The sequence below is a fragment of the Chanodichthys erythropterus genome, chromosome 22 (genome assembly GCF_024489055.1).
Source record: "Chanodichthys erythropterus isolate Z2021 chromosome 22, ASM2448905v1, whole genome shotgun sequence".
NCBI lineage: Eukaryota > Metazoa > Chordata > Actinopteri > Cypriniformes > Xenocyprididae > Chanodichthys > Chanodichthys erythropterus.
In genome coordinates this window covers 7457594-7475960 of record NC_090242.1, presented here as the reverse complement: position 1 = coordinate 7475960, position 18367 = coordinate 7457594, and the positions used below count along the sequence as shown (strand labels likewise).

The window sequence follows — 18367 nt, the reverse complement described above, 5'->3', positions numbered from 1 at the left end:
TATGTATTTCTTTATTTTTTATTTTTTTATTGTAATTTTAGCAATGTAACTTGAATTTACTAATGGATTATATAAGGGTCATTGACAAAGAAAGTTTTTAAAAGTGTAAAAAAAAAACCCTAATGTAGATATAATTCATTTTGAAGATTAATTAAGTGTTAACAGTGCGATTATGTGGTTTTCATAATCAATTAACACTGCTTTTGTCTTTTTTACAATATGGAAAAAAAAATTTGTCACCAAAAAAGTCATTTGGTTTAACCAAAATTTCGGTTTTACCCAATGACACTTTTGGTTATACCGAATGATGATATTTTCAAACAATGCTAACAGGCTGATATATATATCTAGCTTGCAAAAGGACAATCAAACATTTTATATTTAGTACAACTTTTTAAAATATTACAACATTTTCCATGTTTTATAGCGGTTGTACCGAATGACCTGATGTTTTGGGACATGCGTATGAACAAGTTATTTTTTGAATAGTTAAGAGAGAATTAGTTACTTTGCTTCATGACCATGTGGTCTGAATGAAGTCACATCCTGTCACATGATACTGACCACATGACTTGATCCAAAATGATCCCTTTATATTGGTTACTCCAAATGACATCAATGAAATTCATTTTTCCAGACATTCTTTCTCATAACAAAGCAACTTCTACACATAATTTTAATAGCATTAATGCACTATGTTGATATATGATAATATAAAATAATGCCAAAATAAAAAAAATATATACATTTTAAGATATTTTAATCACAAATGAAATGGCTGTATTGGCCTTTTCATGGTTAAACGGAATGACCTTTTGACACTTCAAAATCTTTAAAATACCTTTATATGTAGCAAAATATAATTAAAACCTTTTGGATTCAATATAAGAGATCTAGTTGTACTACCTTACATACTTTGGATATCATATCTTTGTTTATTATTATTATTATTATTATTATTATTATATTATTAAGGCCTTTGGACAAAAAAATGACTCGTCACGTCATTGACCCATAAATATTTAAGGCTTAATTTTACGGACATGGTCTTTAGAGACATGGGACATATGGATAATTGTTGCTTGCCTTTGAAATATTCTCTTTTTAGCCAGTAGAGGTCAGCAGTTATCAACAAGGGTACAGGATAAGTGGGAAACTGGGGTCTTAACATGTCCACAGCAATGTTGCATCATACTAGACATGATAAATCACAAGCACATGACTCAGTCAGAGATACCTTGGCACTTTTTTTATTGCAATAGCTCTATTACAAGCAAAAAACAATCTAATAAATATACACAAAAACAAAATATAAAAATGTAGAAGTGAACCAAAAAAAAAAAAAAAAAAAAACTCAAACACCCTCATCCTTGAAACCAAACGAGGTGCCGTGTTAGCATGTTGACTAGAGAAGGGATATCAAAAATTACAATATTTACAAAAGGAAGACGGCGCTGATAATGGTCTGCTTCAGTCATTATTATCAACATGTTTCAACCCAATCACAAGCTTTCAGCATAAGTGAGTACTGACCATATGAACAGCAAATTGTTGACAGACTTTGCCCATCTCAAATGCTTTTTTTTTTTTTTTTTTGTCCAACTCTTCCTTTCAATCATTGTAAAAGGCAAACAACTCGACACAATTCCAAACAATATCAGTATCCCCAAAATATAACCTCAGTAGAGCCCCAAGTATAAAAAACACACGTTTGATTATTTCCCCAGGCTGTCACGGTAGTTATTGTGTAGCAAAATCCCCAAGAAACGGTATATACTACTGTTTTTTTCCATTTCACATTTTACTTACATTAAAGCAACGCGATATCATGACACAATAGCTAGTCAAAAAAAGAGCGGCAACAAGTGTGCCACGAACCCAAACGAATGGAAAAAGTCACTGACGTATGATTTCGTCCCAAAGTAATCTGGACTACTACTGTAAAGCTTACACATCTTACTACACAGCTTTCAACCACAACCCAAAATCTCTTCATATAAAGCTTCCAGGTACAAGCGGGAAAAAAGGACTTCGTTAAAAAAGGCCAAGAGATGAGAGGTCGTCTGAAGTTGTATATACACTGAATTCCCGCTCTCAGTAACGCACCGATTAAATCGTCACTACACCGCATTCAATAAATAAATAATCAATAAATAATATATAAATTAACAAAACGGATGTACCATGTAGGGAATGCAAGACGTTATCCTGCTGTAATGTGGCAGTTTGTAAGACTAGTAGTTGAAATACAAGATGGTGTCCAGTGGCTACATCGAGGCCTGAAAACACCCGCAATCTATGTAAACAATGCTGCGTTGCATTTTAAACGAGGACAGAAAAGCCGCGGTCGTGGAAATAACAGTATTTTGCATCACGTGATTTCACACTAATACAGGTGATTTTGTGAGCGTTTTCTATGGAAGCTTCTTCCCACCACTGAATAAAAAATTAAAAAAAAGATAATTGCGACTTTTTACCCGTTTTCTGATTTTTTTTCTCGCACTTGCGAGTTTACATAAATTGCGATTTTGATATAAACTCGCAATTGCGAGTTATAAAGTCAGAATCGCGAGATATAAAGTTGCAATTGCGTTATAAAGTCAGAATTGTGAGATATAAAATCACAATTGTGAGTTATGAAGTCAGAATTGCAAGAAAAAAATAGTCACTTTTTTTTATATCTCACAATTCTGAGAAGTGTCATCAGAATTGCGAAAAAGTCAGCATTACTAGTTTATATCTTGCAATTGCGACTTTACATCTCGCAATTCTGGCTTTGTAAGGCAATTGCGTCTTTATATCACAATTGCGACTATATGACACAAATGCATCTTTATATTATGCATCTTTATATTATGCAAATTATTCTGACTTTATAATGCAAATGTGAGTTTATATCACGCAATTTTGACTTTATAACATGCAAATTGCAACTATATCACACAATTGCGACTATATGACACAAATGCAACTTTATATCACGCAATTTTGACTTTATAACACGCAATTACGACTATATCACACAAATGCAACTTTATATCATGCAATTGAGACTTTATATCTCGCAATTCTGAGAAAAAAAGTCATAATTGAGATAAAAAGCCGTAATTTCTTTTCTTTTTTTTTATTCCGTGGTGGAAACAAGCTTCCACAGTTTTCCCACTGGCGTGAACAGGAGGTAGCATCCAGTTAACTCAGAAACACTGTCTCGTCTAAAAAGTGCTCGATTGGAAAAGTGTCTCGGTACTCGTTTCGAAGCGTTGCATTGCTTGTACTTTTTAAATTCGCCTAATGTTAATTTTCTCTCGCAGGGGGGGCGTTTTCATGCACTGAAGTGATGCTTTCATGACTGTACACTACAAAACAGAAAGTGGTCTTCACAGAAGTGATCTGTGTGACAAACTCGAACCCTTTTACAGCATGTTCACTGCGACCCCTGAAAAAATATTCAATTACTTTATACAAATAAAAATCAGTGGAACTAAGTACGGCGAGCGTCTCGAGGAGTGGGGCGTCACGGGGACCCGGTTCATAATACAAAACGAGATTCAATATACAAGCTTCTCCTATTTACACGGATCTATCCGACTTTGCGTGGAGAAACATAAACCTGTAACCAAAGAGCTATGATGCGTTTCATTTTGTACACACACAAAAATAGAAGTGCTAGATATCTGAAGCTCACAGTTCTAATTTAGCGAACCCGCTCTAGTAAACAAGACAGAAAAAACAAACAGTGTCATTCGGACAAAAACGGACAAATGAAACCGGTTGTTGAGGCAGTTATGTGGGAAATACAGAGCATTAGAGGTTGTGCAGTTTCTCAGTCTTTGTTGTTGGAGGTCTGAGGAGGAGGAGGCGGCTCCCTCTTCGGCGTTCCAGAGGTCGCTGGATTCTCCATGTCCTGATTCTCCTTCGGGCACCAGCATATGACTCACTCAATCTGCAAGGGTGAGGAGATAGATGGCACATTACGAAATGCTTAATGTTTTAGCATTCTGTAAGCACTCCTGTAGCTCAAACAGTAGAGGTCATGGGTTTGATTTCCAGGGAATGCAGGAAATTATAAAATGTAGAGCTTTCATAGAAGTCATTTTGGATATCAGGCAACTTTGTTATCTTTTTATGAATTAGAGCTCATTCATATACTGGCACCACGTAAATCAGTAGCTTTTTATGTTTACTACAGGAATATTAAAATTAAATTCTATTATGAATCATTAAAGGGTTAGTCCACCCAAAAATGAAATTTCTGTCATTAATTACTCACCCAATGTAATTACCGTCATTCAAGGTCCAAAAAAGTAGTAAAAACATCATTAAAATAGTCAACGTGACTACAGTGGTTTAAACTTTATATTATGAAGCGACGAGAATACTTTTTGTGTGCAAAAACGAAACAAAAATAACGACTTCATTCAACATTTTCAGTCTTCCGTGTTTACGTCCGAATGCCGGCTCAGGATTGGCCGAGGCTGATCACGTGATCAGCACGAGGCATGCGTGTGATGCTGACACAGAGTCGGCCAATAATGAGTCGGCATGCGGACGTAAACATGGAAATGCTGCACTGCATTCACTGCATCAGTGTCTGACAGGATAGAGAAGAAATTGTTGAATATAGTCGTTATTTTTGTTTTGTTTTTGCACTCGAAAAGTATTCTCGTCACTTCATAACTTTAAAGTTGAACCACTGTAGTCAAGTCAACTTTTTTAACAATGTCTTTACTACCTTTCTGGACCTTGAATGATGGAAATTATGTTGCTGTCTATGGGATAAAAAAAAAAACCTCAGATTTCTTCAAAATTATCTTAATTTGTGTTCTGATGATGAACGAAGATCTTACAGGTTTGGAACGACATGAGGGTGAGTAATTAATGAAATTTTTGGGTGAACTATCCCTTTAAGATCCAAAAGATCCCCCACAGAAAGTGCCTTCTTTATGTAATAGTAACAATATGAGTGGACCACAAAATATTGCTTCACAAAAAACAAAAAAACAGGATCAGATGTTTTTCTAAATGCTTCAAAGCAAAACCTTGGCCTTTTTTATGCATTGATTAAATGATTTCAGCAAATAAATTCTTATCTCTTATGATATATCATCTCTTAAAGATGGGTCTTAGAGTAAAAAAAAAACAATATTTAAAGGAACAGTTAACCCAAAAATTAGCATTTTGTCATCATTTACTCACCGTCAAGTTGTTCCAAACCTTATAAGTTTCGTTCTTCTGCTGAACACGAGAGGATATTTTGAAGAATATCGGACACCAAACAGTTGATGGGCCCAATTGACTTCTATAGTTTTTTCTCTTTTTCTTTTTGATATTATGGAAGTCAATAGGTAGTGTCAACTGTTTGGTTACCCATATTCTTCAAAATATCTTCTTTTGTGTTCAGCAGAAGAAAGAAACTCATACAGGTCTGGAACAACTTGAGGGTGAGTAAATGATGACAAAATGTTCATTTTGGGGTGAACTATACCTTTACTATCCACTTATAGTGGATAGTTGAATTTTCTTTTTTTGTTGTTCATTAAGAACAGATGTAATATAGTGAGAGTGCAAAACTCAAAGCATTTATAAATATTGTAATCAAATTAGCAAGACAAAATTGTCAACTTCAGTTTGTTTGTATGAAAATATGAGTGCAATCAATGTCACCAGCAAAGTTCTTGTTGAAATTATGTAGGTATGCAAAAAAAAAAAAAAAAAAAAAAGTTTTGTAGGACATCAGCTGCAAGAATGCATCTCTGATAGACCAGGAACTCAAATCAAAGAATCAAAACATTTTAAGTCATCTTGGTGAAAGTTTTACTTAACTGTCAAAACTGTGAAAGTGAGTATTTTATGCAGCATGCAAGTGGATTCCTTTAATATCATACTTGCACATCACAACTCTGTATGTGTATTTTGTACAGTCATGAAGTGCTCTTTACCCAGTGCTATTCAAAGTGCAAAACCAAATTTCAAATCATGTTCAGTTCAGAAAATAAATAAAAAAAAAAAGAATGTCTTTGAAAGCAACAGCAATATTTTTCACTATAACAACAGTTCTGCTCCATCGTCTCTCCTCAGGACTGTAGGGAAGACTTTTTTGATTTAAAAACTGTTAGAAGAGGTGCAATTCATAACTGCTTATTAACAAATAAGATTACTTTACATCACATTTAGAACTCTTGTCTTAATGGTTTGCATTCACACAGGACAAACAGAGAAATGAATGTTGACGCAGCATGCAGCCTTTACTTTCTGTCACTTGTAGCATAATGGGAGACAGAGATGCAACCAACCTTTTGAGGCAGTGGCACGTCCTCCCGAAACGGAGAAGTCAATACCAGCATAAGCATCACTCTCTTGGAGGTTGCTATGAGCCGTGTGTGGAGTGTCACGGGGCACTTCTCTCAGGTCCAGAGCGATGTAGTTGAGGTAGCTGGATGAGGTGTTCTGAGTCGCCCCTCTGGTAGCAGCGCTCGTCGCTGGGGCTGCCGAGTCGGGAGAGGCGTCTGAGTGTGACCACATGTTATCGAAGGAGGTGGAGTTTTGCCATCTGCTAGCTTCGGGGAGATTCTGATTGGCTGAGGGCCTGATTCCGCAACCACTAGCATATGAAGCAGTTGAGGGGATGAAAGTCTCTGAACTGTGTCGTCTCCTTCCCTGCGGGTCGGCCCTGATGACCTTGGGCTCCGTATGAACGAACGGCAGCCGTTCGGAGATGCAAAGGTGCTGCATCATTCTCAAGGGACCGTCGCCGTTTCCGTTGTGCGTCTTCTCGGGATCCAAATTAGCCGACGCCTGCCCGTAAGAGCACCCTAGGGGACGGGCGTAGTTAGGGGGGTTCCATGGGGCTACGAGCGAGTGGCGAGGAGGCCGGTCCTTCAGGAGGCTGTCCATGTTCAGGCCCAAGTAGTCATGATCTGGTGAGGAGCAACACAGCTGATAGCAGGGCTGAGACGGCGGCGGAGTGGAGGGTGAATCTACGGAGGGGTGAGAGGGACGGGACCCAAAGTCCATGTGAATGTACTCTCCGGGACTGGGTGGGCTTGGGGGCTCGGGCGGGGACATGGGAACGTAGTCCATCTTTTCGTGCTTCTCTCGTGACGGGGCTTTGTAGGAGCGTGGGAGAGAGAAGTATGAGGCTTTTGGGCCTTCAGGTGAGGACTGGGAAAAGCCTTCAGCCACAGTAAGTTGGGACATATCCATGTAGTCGTCATACTCCGCCTGCTCTCTGCTGGACGGGCTATCGCCCGGGAGCATCATCATGTAGCCGTATCGGTCCGCTTGCTGCGAGGAACAGGGGTGAATGTCCAGGGTTGCTCTGGGATGCATAGGGGTGTAATCTGCATTGGGAGAGGGAGCGATGCTGTAAATCATGGGCATGTAGCCATCGTCTTTTGGCAGTTTCTTTTGACACTCAGAGCTGAGCAAGGGAGGCTTGTTTGGGTGATGTAATTCAGAGTAAGACTTATAGGCTGACTTCAGCAGGCACGAGCAAACCTGGTGTCGTTTTGACTCCACCGGGCTCGATTCATCCAAAGAAGATGAGGTTTGCGTAGCTTTCTGCTGTGTGATACTCAAGCTTCCACCCAGTTTTGGCTTTGATGAATGTGCTAGCTTGAGGAAAGTCCTCTCCATGTAACTGCTCTCCTCCTCAAAAGTCCTCGTTCCATCTCTATGCCAATCCATGGTCATGTATTCAGTCAGCCGGTAATCTTCCCTAATCGGCGGAGTGCTGCCGTGGGATTCAGGTGTGGTACAACTTGCGTGAAAGTACCTGAAGTCGCACGGGCTAGGGCAGAATTCGTCAGAGGAGTTGAAGCCTCCATCACTAGGGGAGCCACAAATGGAGGAGCTAGAGGGGCGAGTGTGCGTGTCGGAGGCCGAGCCGTGTCCACTGCTGCTGGACACACTGATGGGGCTGGTGGCGGACAGGAAGTGAGACACAGGAAGTGAAGCAGAGCGGGTGTGGTGGCTCGAACCGGGTGAGGCGTGGTTGCAGCAGCTGCCACTTTCTTCTCGGCCCACACTGAGAATGGGGGTGTTTAGATGCAATAGGCTGCCCGTGCCGGAGCTCAGAGGGCGGTCTTGAGTGCCTTCGCCCTCGCTGGACGTCCGGTAGCGCTGACCTCGCCCTCGGTTTTTCCCCGTCGGTGGCGTGCCCGTCACCGAATCTGTTCTGGAGGGGCGCTGCAGCCCAGTTTGGCTTGGAGGAAGGTTGCCGAGATGCCGACGAGTAGTTATAAACGGTAAAGGATTTGAACTGGAGGACTGGCTTTTGCTCCGCGGCCTAAAGTCTGGAAAGGCCTTCAGAGCCTTCATAGTGTCCAGAATGGTCTCGTGCATGTTCTGCGCTACCACAGAGTCCTCGACTTGCACCCATATTTCACCAGGGCCAATGGAAGAAGAGCGGCCCACCTCGATAAAGAAGAAGCTCTCAGAGTGCCCGCAGCGGCGAATGTTCATTAGCGGCAGGTTGACGGCGGGCGTCTCCGAGTTCAGCTTCACCAGGTGAATAGTCTTGGCGGAAAGGCACAGACGGTACACGCCCATTAAGTTCCTGGTCTGACCCAAGCCTTTAGGTTTGACGTTCACCTGCCACACCTCCTTGAAAATAGTGCCCGGCGAAATCGTCCCGTAACCGTCGTCAAGTTCGTCGTTGTCTAGCTGCCCCTTTTTTCCCTCCGTCATAAGTTCGGTGAGGGATAAGTACCACTCCTCTTGCTCCTGTTCGCTCTCCGCCACCACCGCAAAGTACTCATCTTTAGTATAAAGGGCAATGAGGTATTTGTTCTTGGCATCAGCCCTCTTGTTGACCGTAAAACACTGGGATAGATAAATCACCCTTTTGGCAGGGCACGCAACTCCAGAGGCAGCAGCTTTGAGGGCATTTCGAAATTTTTTCTCGCTGTCATAGTACTCCAACCGACTGGGCCCGAGGTTGCTAGGGCCCCTCAGGACAAAGAACCTCTTGTGGCCATGTTTCTGTTTTCGGAGATAGCCACATTTCCATATGTCCCTGTCCACGCCACCAGAGCAGGCGGCGGCAGCGGCCAGGGCAGCAGCAGTGGTGTCGGCGCTGAGTACGCGGCAGAAGGCAGAGTCGTGCACCTTATACTGGAGGGGTGGCAAGTTTTTCCTCAATATAGCATCCTGAGGGCTCTCATCTGGGAACAGATGATGCACTTTAAAGTGGTAAGGCGGATGGTACCTCCTCTGTGGCTGAGAATGAGAGGAGGCTGTTAAGTGCATGGGCAAACGGGAGCTGCTGTTATTGATTGAGGTGGTGGAGGAGGAGGAGGAGGAGGAGGATGGTGGCTCCCCGGCAGCACAAGAGATGTCGCCGTTGGTCGCGGTCGTTTTCGTGACAGCGCGACGCGGTTGTGCATCCAGTGTCAACATGACGCCGTGATTCGCTAAACGCGGCCGATCTTCCATGGGACAATGCGATGAAAGGTCACTTTACCTCTGCTTTACGCCGATGCACGGCCCATTTTGTTGGTTCGTTGCTCAGATACAATTACACGTTCGAGTAATCCGTGCTGCTTTCCGATGTATCGCCCTGGTGATTATTCAGCACGACAAGCACGACGAAACGTTGCATCTTCGCTGAGCCTCCATCATCGCTCGCTGCCATTATAAATCTTTATTTGCCCGCTTCACTCATGGTGGCTACACATCACTACAGCCCAGCGAAAACATCACGTGACGCGCACGTCAGCGTACTGCGCGGGGTGAACGGGGTCAGCAGACGCTGCTGATTGGTCCGCTCGCGAAAAAAAATCATGACTGACAGCACTATAAACCAATCAGAGCCGTCGCTCCAGCAGCCGGAGGAGAACTCTGCATCTGTGTGCAGAATAAATATCTTTGTAATGAAAATAAGGATGTTTATTTCACACAAGAATATGGTGTTACATCTTTTTAATATTGAAAATTGAAATATTGAAAGGTTTTAATGACTGACAGGGGCGTCGTGTCTCGCGCTGATCTGTCAGTCAAAAGTTTGGACACTCCTGCTCATTCTTTATTATTATAATCTGTAGCTATTATATATAAGTAATTTTAGCATAACAGCAAAGTCATCAAATCACATTCTGTCTGCTCTTTTATACTGACCCCATGTGACAGTATCAATAACCCTCCATGCATGTTTCAATTTGCACATTTTCTTTCATCCCAATAAAACAAAAATAATTTTGCATGTTGCATCTTTATTTACTGCCTTAAATACTCATTATGAATGTGTTGGACCCAGCCTCATTCATCCAAATGTACTGAACAATGTGGGAAGACTGGGGTGCTGCAGATGAAGTGTTGGTTAATAATGAGCAGGATTTATTGAATAATCTTTATTGCATCTGCACAAATTCAGTGTTATTATAATGCAATAGAGAACTGCTGCTTCACAATAAACCTTGAGATGGAGACGTTCTCTTATTTCAAGGTTTACTTGTGTAGACAACAAAAATTAAATCCTTAGATCCTTCAAATGTTAACCTTATCAGAAGCTAAATGAACAGTTCAGGAACCAGTTTTAATGCATGTGGACTGAAAGGATATATCAAGTCACTGAGGTTGCATGTTTTAGAAGCATATAATATTTCAATTTCAGTGCAAATATGAGGCTTTTAAATACTATAAACAGTCTAAATCAGTGGTGTTTCCTTACACATTTATACACTTGTGTTTCAAGTAATAAACTGAAATAGTAAGCTTTAACAAATCTGAATCTGAAGCATTTTGTTGTGTAGTTTCATCCTTGTTATTGAACAAATTATCTTGTTTTATTCTTCCCATGGCAATACTAATTTTTAAAAGGTTTTTTCAGTTTCTCTTGTCATCATTGACTGATAATGTGGTCGGTGAACTGATAACTCAGATGATGAGAATAACCAACATCAGACTCTCAGTCTTACATGTACTCCAAACAGATATTTATAGACATCAGAGTCATATATATCCAGAGATCCTCAGTCTTTTGGAAGGGAAAAAGTGTTTGTTGTCTTAAAATGTTCTGTATCTTGCAGTTGGAAATGTAATTTCCATTTCTGCTATGTAATTTCTCATTATTTGGACCTCCAAATAGACTGGTGCCTTGCAAAATAATAATTGGTCCTCATCCAGCACTATTACACTCTTAAAATTAAGAGTCCCAAAGGAGGTTTTAGCAGCAATGAACCTTAAAGAAACGTTCAGTGACGAGTTCTCACTGTAAAGAACCTTTTGTCCAATGGAAAAGTTCCATGGATGTTTAAGGTTCCTCATGGAATCATCAATGCCAATAAAGAACCTTTATTTTGAAGAGTGTGTCTCTATCCTTTCAGAGTCTGCTGTCAAACTTTAGTCTTTTGGATCTTTTGCCAAGTATCTGTTGACAGGTCTTCAGTTAAGAAGATACAGTCTGAGAGTTACGAAGATATACTCAGGATCATCAGTGATCTTTTAGTTATAATTTGAGATCTTCCGGTACACATTTCCTTCATTGTATTCCAATAGGGCAGCTGGGACACGTCCTCTCTGCTTTCTTCAGGAGCCTCTTTAAGTTTTTAGACACCTCTGACCTGCAACACAACAAGAGGCACCACTATATTACTATACAGAAGTCAAAAGTACCCTAAAAGTACTTAAATTGGTAATAATGATACCAGTCTTTCTGCAGTACACTTCAAATCAGTACACACATGTAGGCTACTGTTTTACTGGCATAAAATTGTCATCACATTATTAACAAGTATCATTATTAACTAGCTAAAAAACAAAAATATTGATTAAGAATTTTTTTTTTTAAATTTGATATTTATTTGCCCTGCCAAAACATTCACTGGCCTTTCTTAAATAAATAAATAAATAAAGTTATTGCTTTCATTGTTTTTGACCTTACAATACCAACATTTTAGATACCAGAGAAATTTCACAGTTCTCGATTCCAATTTACGTTCACAGCAAAAACTAATACTAGCCTAGCTAATATAAAGTTCAAACATTAAAGACAAGTAAAAATGACATACAATGAGTCTCAAACTCCATTGTTTCCTCCTTCTTATATCAATCTCATTTGTTTAAAAGACCTCTGGAAAACAGGTGAATCTCAACATAACACCGACTGTTACGTAACAGTCAGGATCATTAATATGTACGCCCCCAATATTTGCATATGCCAGCCCATGATCAAGGCATTAGACAAGGGCAGTCAGTATTAACGTCTGGATCTGTGCACAGCTGAATCATCAGACTAGGTAAGCAAGCAAGAACAATAGTGAAAAATGGCAGATGGAGCGATAATAACTGACATGATCCATGATATCATGATATTTTTAGTGATATTTGTAAATTGTCTTTCTAAATGTTTTGTTAGCATGTTGTTAATGTACTGTTAAATGTGGTTAAAGTTACCATCGTTTCTTACTGTATTCACGGAGACAAGAGCCGTCGCTATTTTCATTATTAAACACTTGCAGTCTGTATAATTCATAAACACAACTTCATTCTTTATAAATCTCTCCAACAGTGTAGCATTAGCCGTTAGCCACGGAGCACTATCAAACTCATTCAGAATCAAATGTAAACATCCAAATAAATACTATACTCACAGGAATCGAAGCATGCATGCAGCATGAATGACGAACATCTTGTAAAGATCCATTTGAGGGTTATATTAGCTGTGTGAACTTTGTTTATGCACTGTATAACTGCACTTATATTCGAGAGCTCGGGAGGGAAGGGAGCGATAGATTTAAAGATAGATTTTTCGATTTTTTTAACTGCCTATTTTGGGGCATCATTAACTATGCATCAAAATAGGCAGTTAAAAAAATGAATAAAAAAAAAATCTATGGGGTATTTTGAGCTGAAACTTCACAGACACATTCAGGGGACACCTTAAACTTTTATTACATCTTTTGAAAAGATGTTCTATGGCACCTTTAAGACCTTTACGTGGATACTTGTAAAAAAAAGGCATTTTGACATAATGTTGTGTGCATTTGCTCAAGAAGATGCAAAAGATTACTTGATTCTGTACTCGAGTGCTGTCTGAGAGGCGACTTTCTGAGTGCGCGCACAGAAATTGTCTATCACAGCGCACCAGTACTGCAGTTCTCTGTCTTATGCTTGAATGGCTTAAAATCACTTGAATTTTTAAACTGACAAGACTTAAAAAACACGTGAAAATAATAAACTTTCTTGAGGAAGCACCACATGGTGATTATATTTTTAGGGGATCTGAGACGACAGATAATAAAAGGGCTAAATCCCACCTAAATACACCCGGCACCTGGCATTACTCCCTAAAGAAAAGTATCTAATTGCATTATTTTGTTGATTTTTATGGAAAGTAATGTGTTATGTTACCTTTTCTCACCTGGGCTGGGCTTACCTGTTTGTTTTTAAACAACAAAAAAACAAAAGTTCTATTTTTGGTCAATGTAAAGGCCCTTTCACAAAAATGAAATGAATAAAATTCAAGGAAAAAAAAAGAAAGAAGCAAATTCATGACTGTACATTGGGGGCGCAGCTCAAACAAACCTTTCAGTTGTGCTGCAATTCTGGATTGCAGAAGAATAGGACGCAGGAGAATAAAGTTCAGCACTGGCCCTGTCCCAAATAGAACCCTAAGCCCTCTTGACCTTCCTCTGAATCCACACTTTTGTGATGTAATGGAGCTTTGATTGACAGGTAGAAGTCTGCTGTGGAGCTCGCTCATTGAGGGCACCTAACGGCTGCAAAGGGGGCGCTCACGAGCACCTGAAATCTAAAATGACAAATGGGACACACTATGGTCTTGTGGACTTAAAGGGATAGTTCACCCAAAAATTAAAATTATCCCATGATTCTCACCCTCAAGAGATCCTAGTTGTATGACTTCTTCTTTCAGAAGAACACAATCAGAGTTATATTAAAATATATCCTGGCTCTTCCAAGCTTTATAATAGTAGTGAATGGGGGGTTCAAGATTTTGAAGCACAAAAAAGTGCATCTATCTATTTTTTTTTGCCTATGTAATTTTTCTTACAAAGTCCCTTTGCTTCGCTTCAGAAGAATATAGAATATATAGAACACTTTTATTGTCACTGTACAGCTGTACAACGAAATTTAGTCTCATTCAAGTACACACACATACAAGAAAGATATATAATAAATAATAAAAATAATATGTACTCTTCATATTTTGAATAAAGAGTATATTGCACATCAGAAATTGCACAAAAAGGAACCTTATTGCACCATGAAAATCTATTTTTTCATTTTATTAACCCCTTGGAGCCGTATGGATTACTTTTATGATGGATGGATGTGCTTTTTTTGGGCTTCAAAAAAGCTCAAGCCCTCTTCACGTCCATTATAAAGCTTGGAAGAGCCAGGATATATTTTAATATAACTCAGATTGTGTTTGGCTAAAAGAAGACAATCATATACACCTCGGATGGCTACAACTGGTCTACACAGCAGAGGAGGTTTCTGGATCTTCTGGATTATTTCTGTTTGTGAAATTAAAGCATTTGTAAAATATATACACACATATCTGTGTAAACCATACCAGAAACATTCATCATCTCACACATGAGTAGTGGTAAACGGAAGGTTCATTCTCATGTTACGCAGCATGCTTGAGCTTCAGCAGGAGGTCAAGGAGGGACAGAAATCTCTCAGATTTCATCAAAAATATCTTAATTTGTGTTCTGAAGATGAACGAAGGTCTTACGGGTGTGGAAGGACATGAGTAATTAATCACAGAAATTTCATTTTTGGGTGAACCGTTCCTTTAAACTTTTTAATATTTCGAACTCTTCCACCGTGTGTCTGCAACGGACAACACTCGCGTCTGGTGTAGACACAGTGCTCTGCTCCAAACAATGCCATGTTGCACAAGCCAATCATTTACCAAAGAAAAGCCCCAGCCATCTTTTAACACTCTATATAAAGCCTATTTGGATGGAACTAGTTTTCAACAACTGAGTCACCCTGATATCTGTGACTTTTATGATTCAGATGGGACTAACATCGTGTTTATTACAGAGAGGGAGAGTGTTTTTCAGATGTGGGCGTTACAGAAGGTCATTTGATGTAGTTGCGTGCATAATGTAAAATATTATTTCCATTTATTATAAAGACCTTATTTAAATAAACTGATTATATATAAAAAAAACAGCTAACAAAAATATGTCCTTAACATTCCCATTAAGTTATGAAAATGTTATTTCTGAATGTTTTTTTTAAATTTCTTCTTGGTTACACAAAAATACTCTTCCATACATTTTCCACACAACTTATCCTTTCTAGGATTGCACTGGGGCTGGAGTCTATCCCATCGTCTCGGGCCACAGGCGGGGGAAACACCTTGAACGGACACATGGCTCACACACAGACAATTTATCTGTGCTGCATGTCTTTTACCTGTGGTGGAAACTGGAGTACATGGAGAAAACATGGGAAAGTGTTTACATTTTCTCAGAGCATAAAAGTCTCTAAATGCATTAAATGTTTGAATTACAAAAATGAACAAATAAGACTTTACTTTAAGATTGACATTTTACTGAAGTAGTACACTAAACTGAGTCTCTGGGAAGTTCAAAGTCCTGATTGATTAGTGTAATGCATTAGGTTCAGTCCCAGCAGGGATCGTTCCCAAAACTAACGTTCTTTAAAAGTTATGTAAATCTTAGGAAAAAACGATCTTAAAACATAAAAAAAAAAAAAAAAAAAAAATGGATGTTTTGAACATTCAGAACACTTTCAGAAATAACGTTTTCATAACGTTTTCAAATTGATAGAAATTAATGTTCCTCTAAAGTTCACATAAACCAAGAAAAAAACATTCTTAATAGGATACATTAAATAAAAACTGGACGTTTTGACTATTAACGTCACTGGATTATGAAAACATTTGGCAAATAATAATTGCATTATAAGGATGTTCTGAGAATGTTATTCTAAGAACGTTTTCTATTGTGAGAACATTCAAGTACGAATAACGTCACATGGACGTTCCAAGAACATTGTTCTAAGTACATTTTCTCTCAGCATTACGAGAACGTTTATTAACTATTAATAGCATTATAAGAACGTTACTTTAATAACGTTTTGTCCTAACATTTACATAGCTTTTAAAGAACGTTAGTCAAAGGTATGGGAGCGTTCCCTGTTAGCTGGCCCATAACTGAACAGAAAAATCTAGATGTTTCTTACCTTACGCTGATATTAAAATGGCCAGTCTTAAAGTCCCCGTGATTTTGCTCTATTTATATTGAAAGGTGCAGCATGCGGAAGAAAAGAGTGCAAACGCTAGCTCAGGTTAGTCAAAAACACGTGAAGAGAAGTATTGGGATAATACAATCTATCAGAGTTTCTCTGATACTGGAATTTCTGCCCTCTGCTGGGGTATCCATGTATGGGAATTTCTGCCCATCCAAAACCTGGCTGTACCAGTAATCTGTGATCTTATGCACAAATCGTCCATCCAAGACACAGTTCCGAGGTTTGAGTCGGACATGACACACATCCCTCTGCAAGTACATCAAGCCCTTGCAAACACAATGTTTTGAGTTTTTTTTTTTAGTCTAGCCATGTCGTTCCATACCTGAACATGAACACGTTTTGTTTCGTTGTCGCCATCTCTGTTTGAAGCCTGCAATTGCAGTTGTTTGCAGAATTATCATCTTTACGTGGGTTGTGCATCGGCGCGAATCCTCAGTGTGGATGAATCTAATGTTTGCGTGTATTAGCGTTACCTGTAGATTTAAATTTCTGTACAGTCTCTCTTAACGTTAATTTGTCATACCATACAATCGCTATAATAAGTTTAATTACTGCAGCTGCTGTGAGAAAAGGCTATAAATCAGTGGTCGCCAACCCGTCGATCGCGATCGACCGGTCGATCTTTATCACTGTTCCAGTAGCTCGCGAAAATAACAGAAATATGAGTACAAAAATACATTACATTTCTCCAGTCTTTGTACTGTATTTTTGTATTTATTTTTTTGTTATTTTCTGGAACTACTGGGGCAGACAGATAAAGGTAAATAGCCCACATTACGTCTGAGTCTGTAAACGGCCGTTAACAAGAGGCCAGAGACGCTGAAGACGGACGCGAAGAGGAGACAATTCTGTAGCAGGCAGAGCAGCTCACTGTTCACGATGCTCGAAATATAGGAAGAAAATATAAATATTGAATTGGGGGTGAGGGATCAGGAATTCATCTCTAAAAGGAGATCAGTCTTCAGGGAGATTTCGATGGCAATGGCATTTTTTTTTCCTCTTACTTCCGAATAAAGTAGCTAATTATTAGCGCATTTCAGCTTTGTTTACAGCGGTAACCAAGGAAACACTGTATCACTGCTGCTCCATAAGCGCCACCTGCTGTCAGAGAGTGAATCTGCATCTCATTCAGCCTGCCGTTTTTTTTGTGTGTGTAGCATTTATAATTTCACAAAGATAAAGTCAGACCGTACTGTTTTTGCTTTAAATCTTGAAATTAAATCTAACTCAAATAAAAACCCTGCTGAAAAATCCAGCTAAAACCAGCCTAAGCTGGTTGACTGGTCTTAGCTGGTTTAAGCTGGAAGTAGCTGGTTTTAGCTTGTCTCCCAGCCTGGGTTAGCAGGTGTTCAGCTGGTTTAAGCTGGTCAAAAGTCAAAACCCCTCTAAAACCAGCTATGACCAGGCTAGGAGACCAGTTAAAACCAGCCTGACCATCTTAGGCTGGTTTTAGCTGGATTTTTCAGGAGGGAAAACAACTGTTCATGCAACGTGCATAGCATCTTTGTTTGGATTGTGATTAAAAAGCAGTGGTTCCCTCTAATTTGAAATGGCTATATATTTTTGTTTATTATAATAATATTAATAATAAATATCTGCAACCAGTATCAGAATCGGCCAATTTGCTTGTAAAAAATAAATAAATAAAAACGCTAAATAAATCAGAATCTACATTGACCACGAAAAAAATACTAAATACAATCTGGGCTGTCTTTTTCTATGAAGTAGATCTTGTCTTTCAAAAAGGTCGAGGTCAGGGATCTTGGGCTTAAAAAGGTTGGTGACCACTGCTATAAATGATCCGTCACCTGCAGCATCCTCACATGATATAGCCTAACTGGGATTCGTTCTTCATGTAAACAGACGTGATTTAATAACACAAAGACAAACGGTGGCGTTCTCTTATTAGAAAACATTATTATAAGCTTACCGTTGTGAATCAGACTACAGTATGAAGATAGTTTTGAACTCTGGCTGGTTATTCACATGCTCAAAAATTATTTTTGGATAATTTTTTACCAAAAAAAGTTATGGACTACAGCTTTAAGAAATGTCTTTTATTTTTTTTGTATATAAAATGAAAGTCAATAGTCACCAAAACAGTGTGATTAAG

At 39.2% G+C, this 18367-nt stretch overlaps 1 protein-coding gene across 1 annotated transcript; it reads right to left on the bottom strand.

Moving 5' to 3' along the window:
- Positions 1-1240: 1240 nt before the first annotated feature.
- irs4a (insulin receptor substrate 4a) lies at positions 1241-9745 on the bottom strand. The gene is made up of 2 exons (XM_067376696.1): positions 6294-9745; positions 1241-3943 (listed from the first exon to the last, which is right to left on the bottom strand). The coding sequence occupies exons 1-2, from the start codon at positions 9433-9435 to the stop codon at positions 3939-3941; spliced, it is 3147 nt and encodes a 1048-aa protein (XP_067232797.1). The 5' UTR covers positions 9436-9745; the 3' UTR covers positions 1241-3938.
- Positions 9746-18367: the final 8622 nt, after the last annotated feature.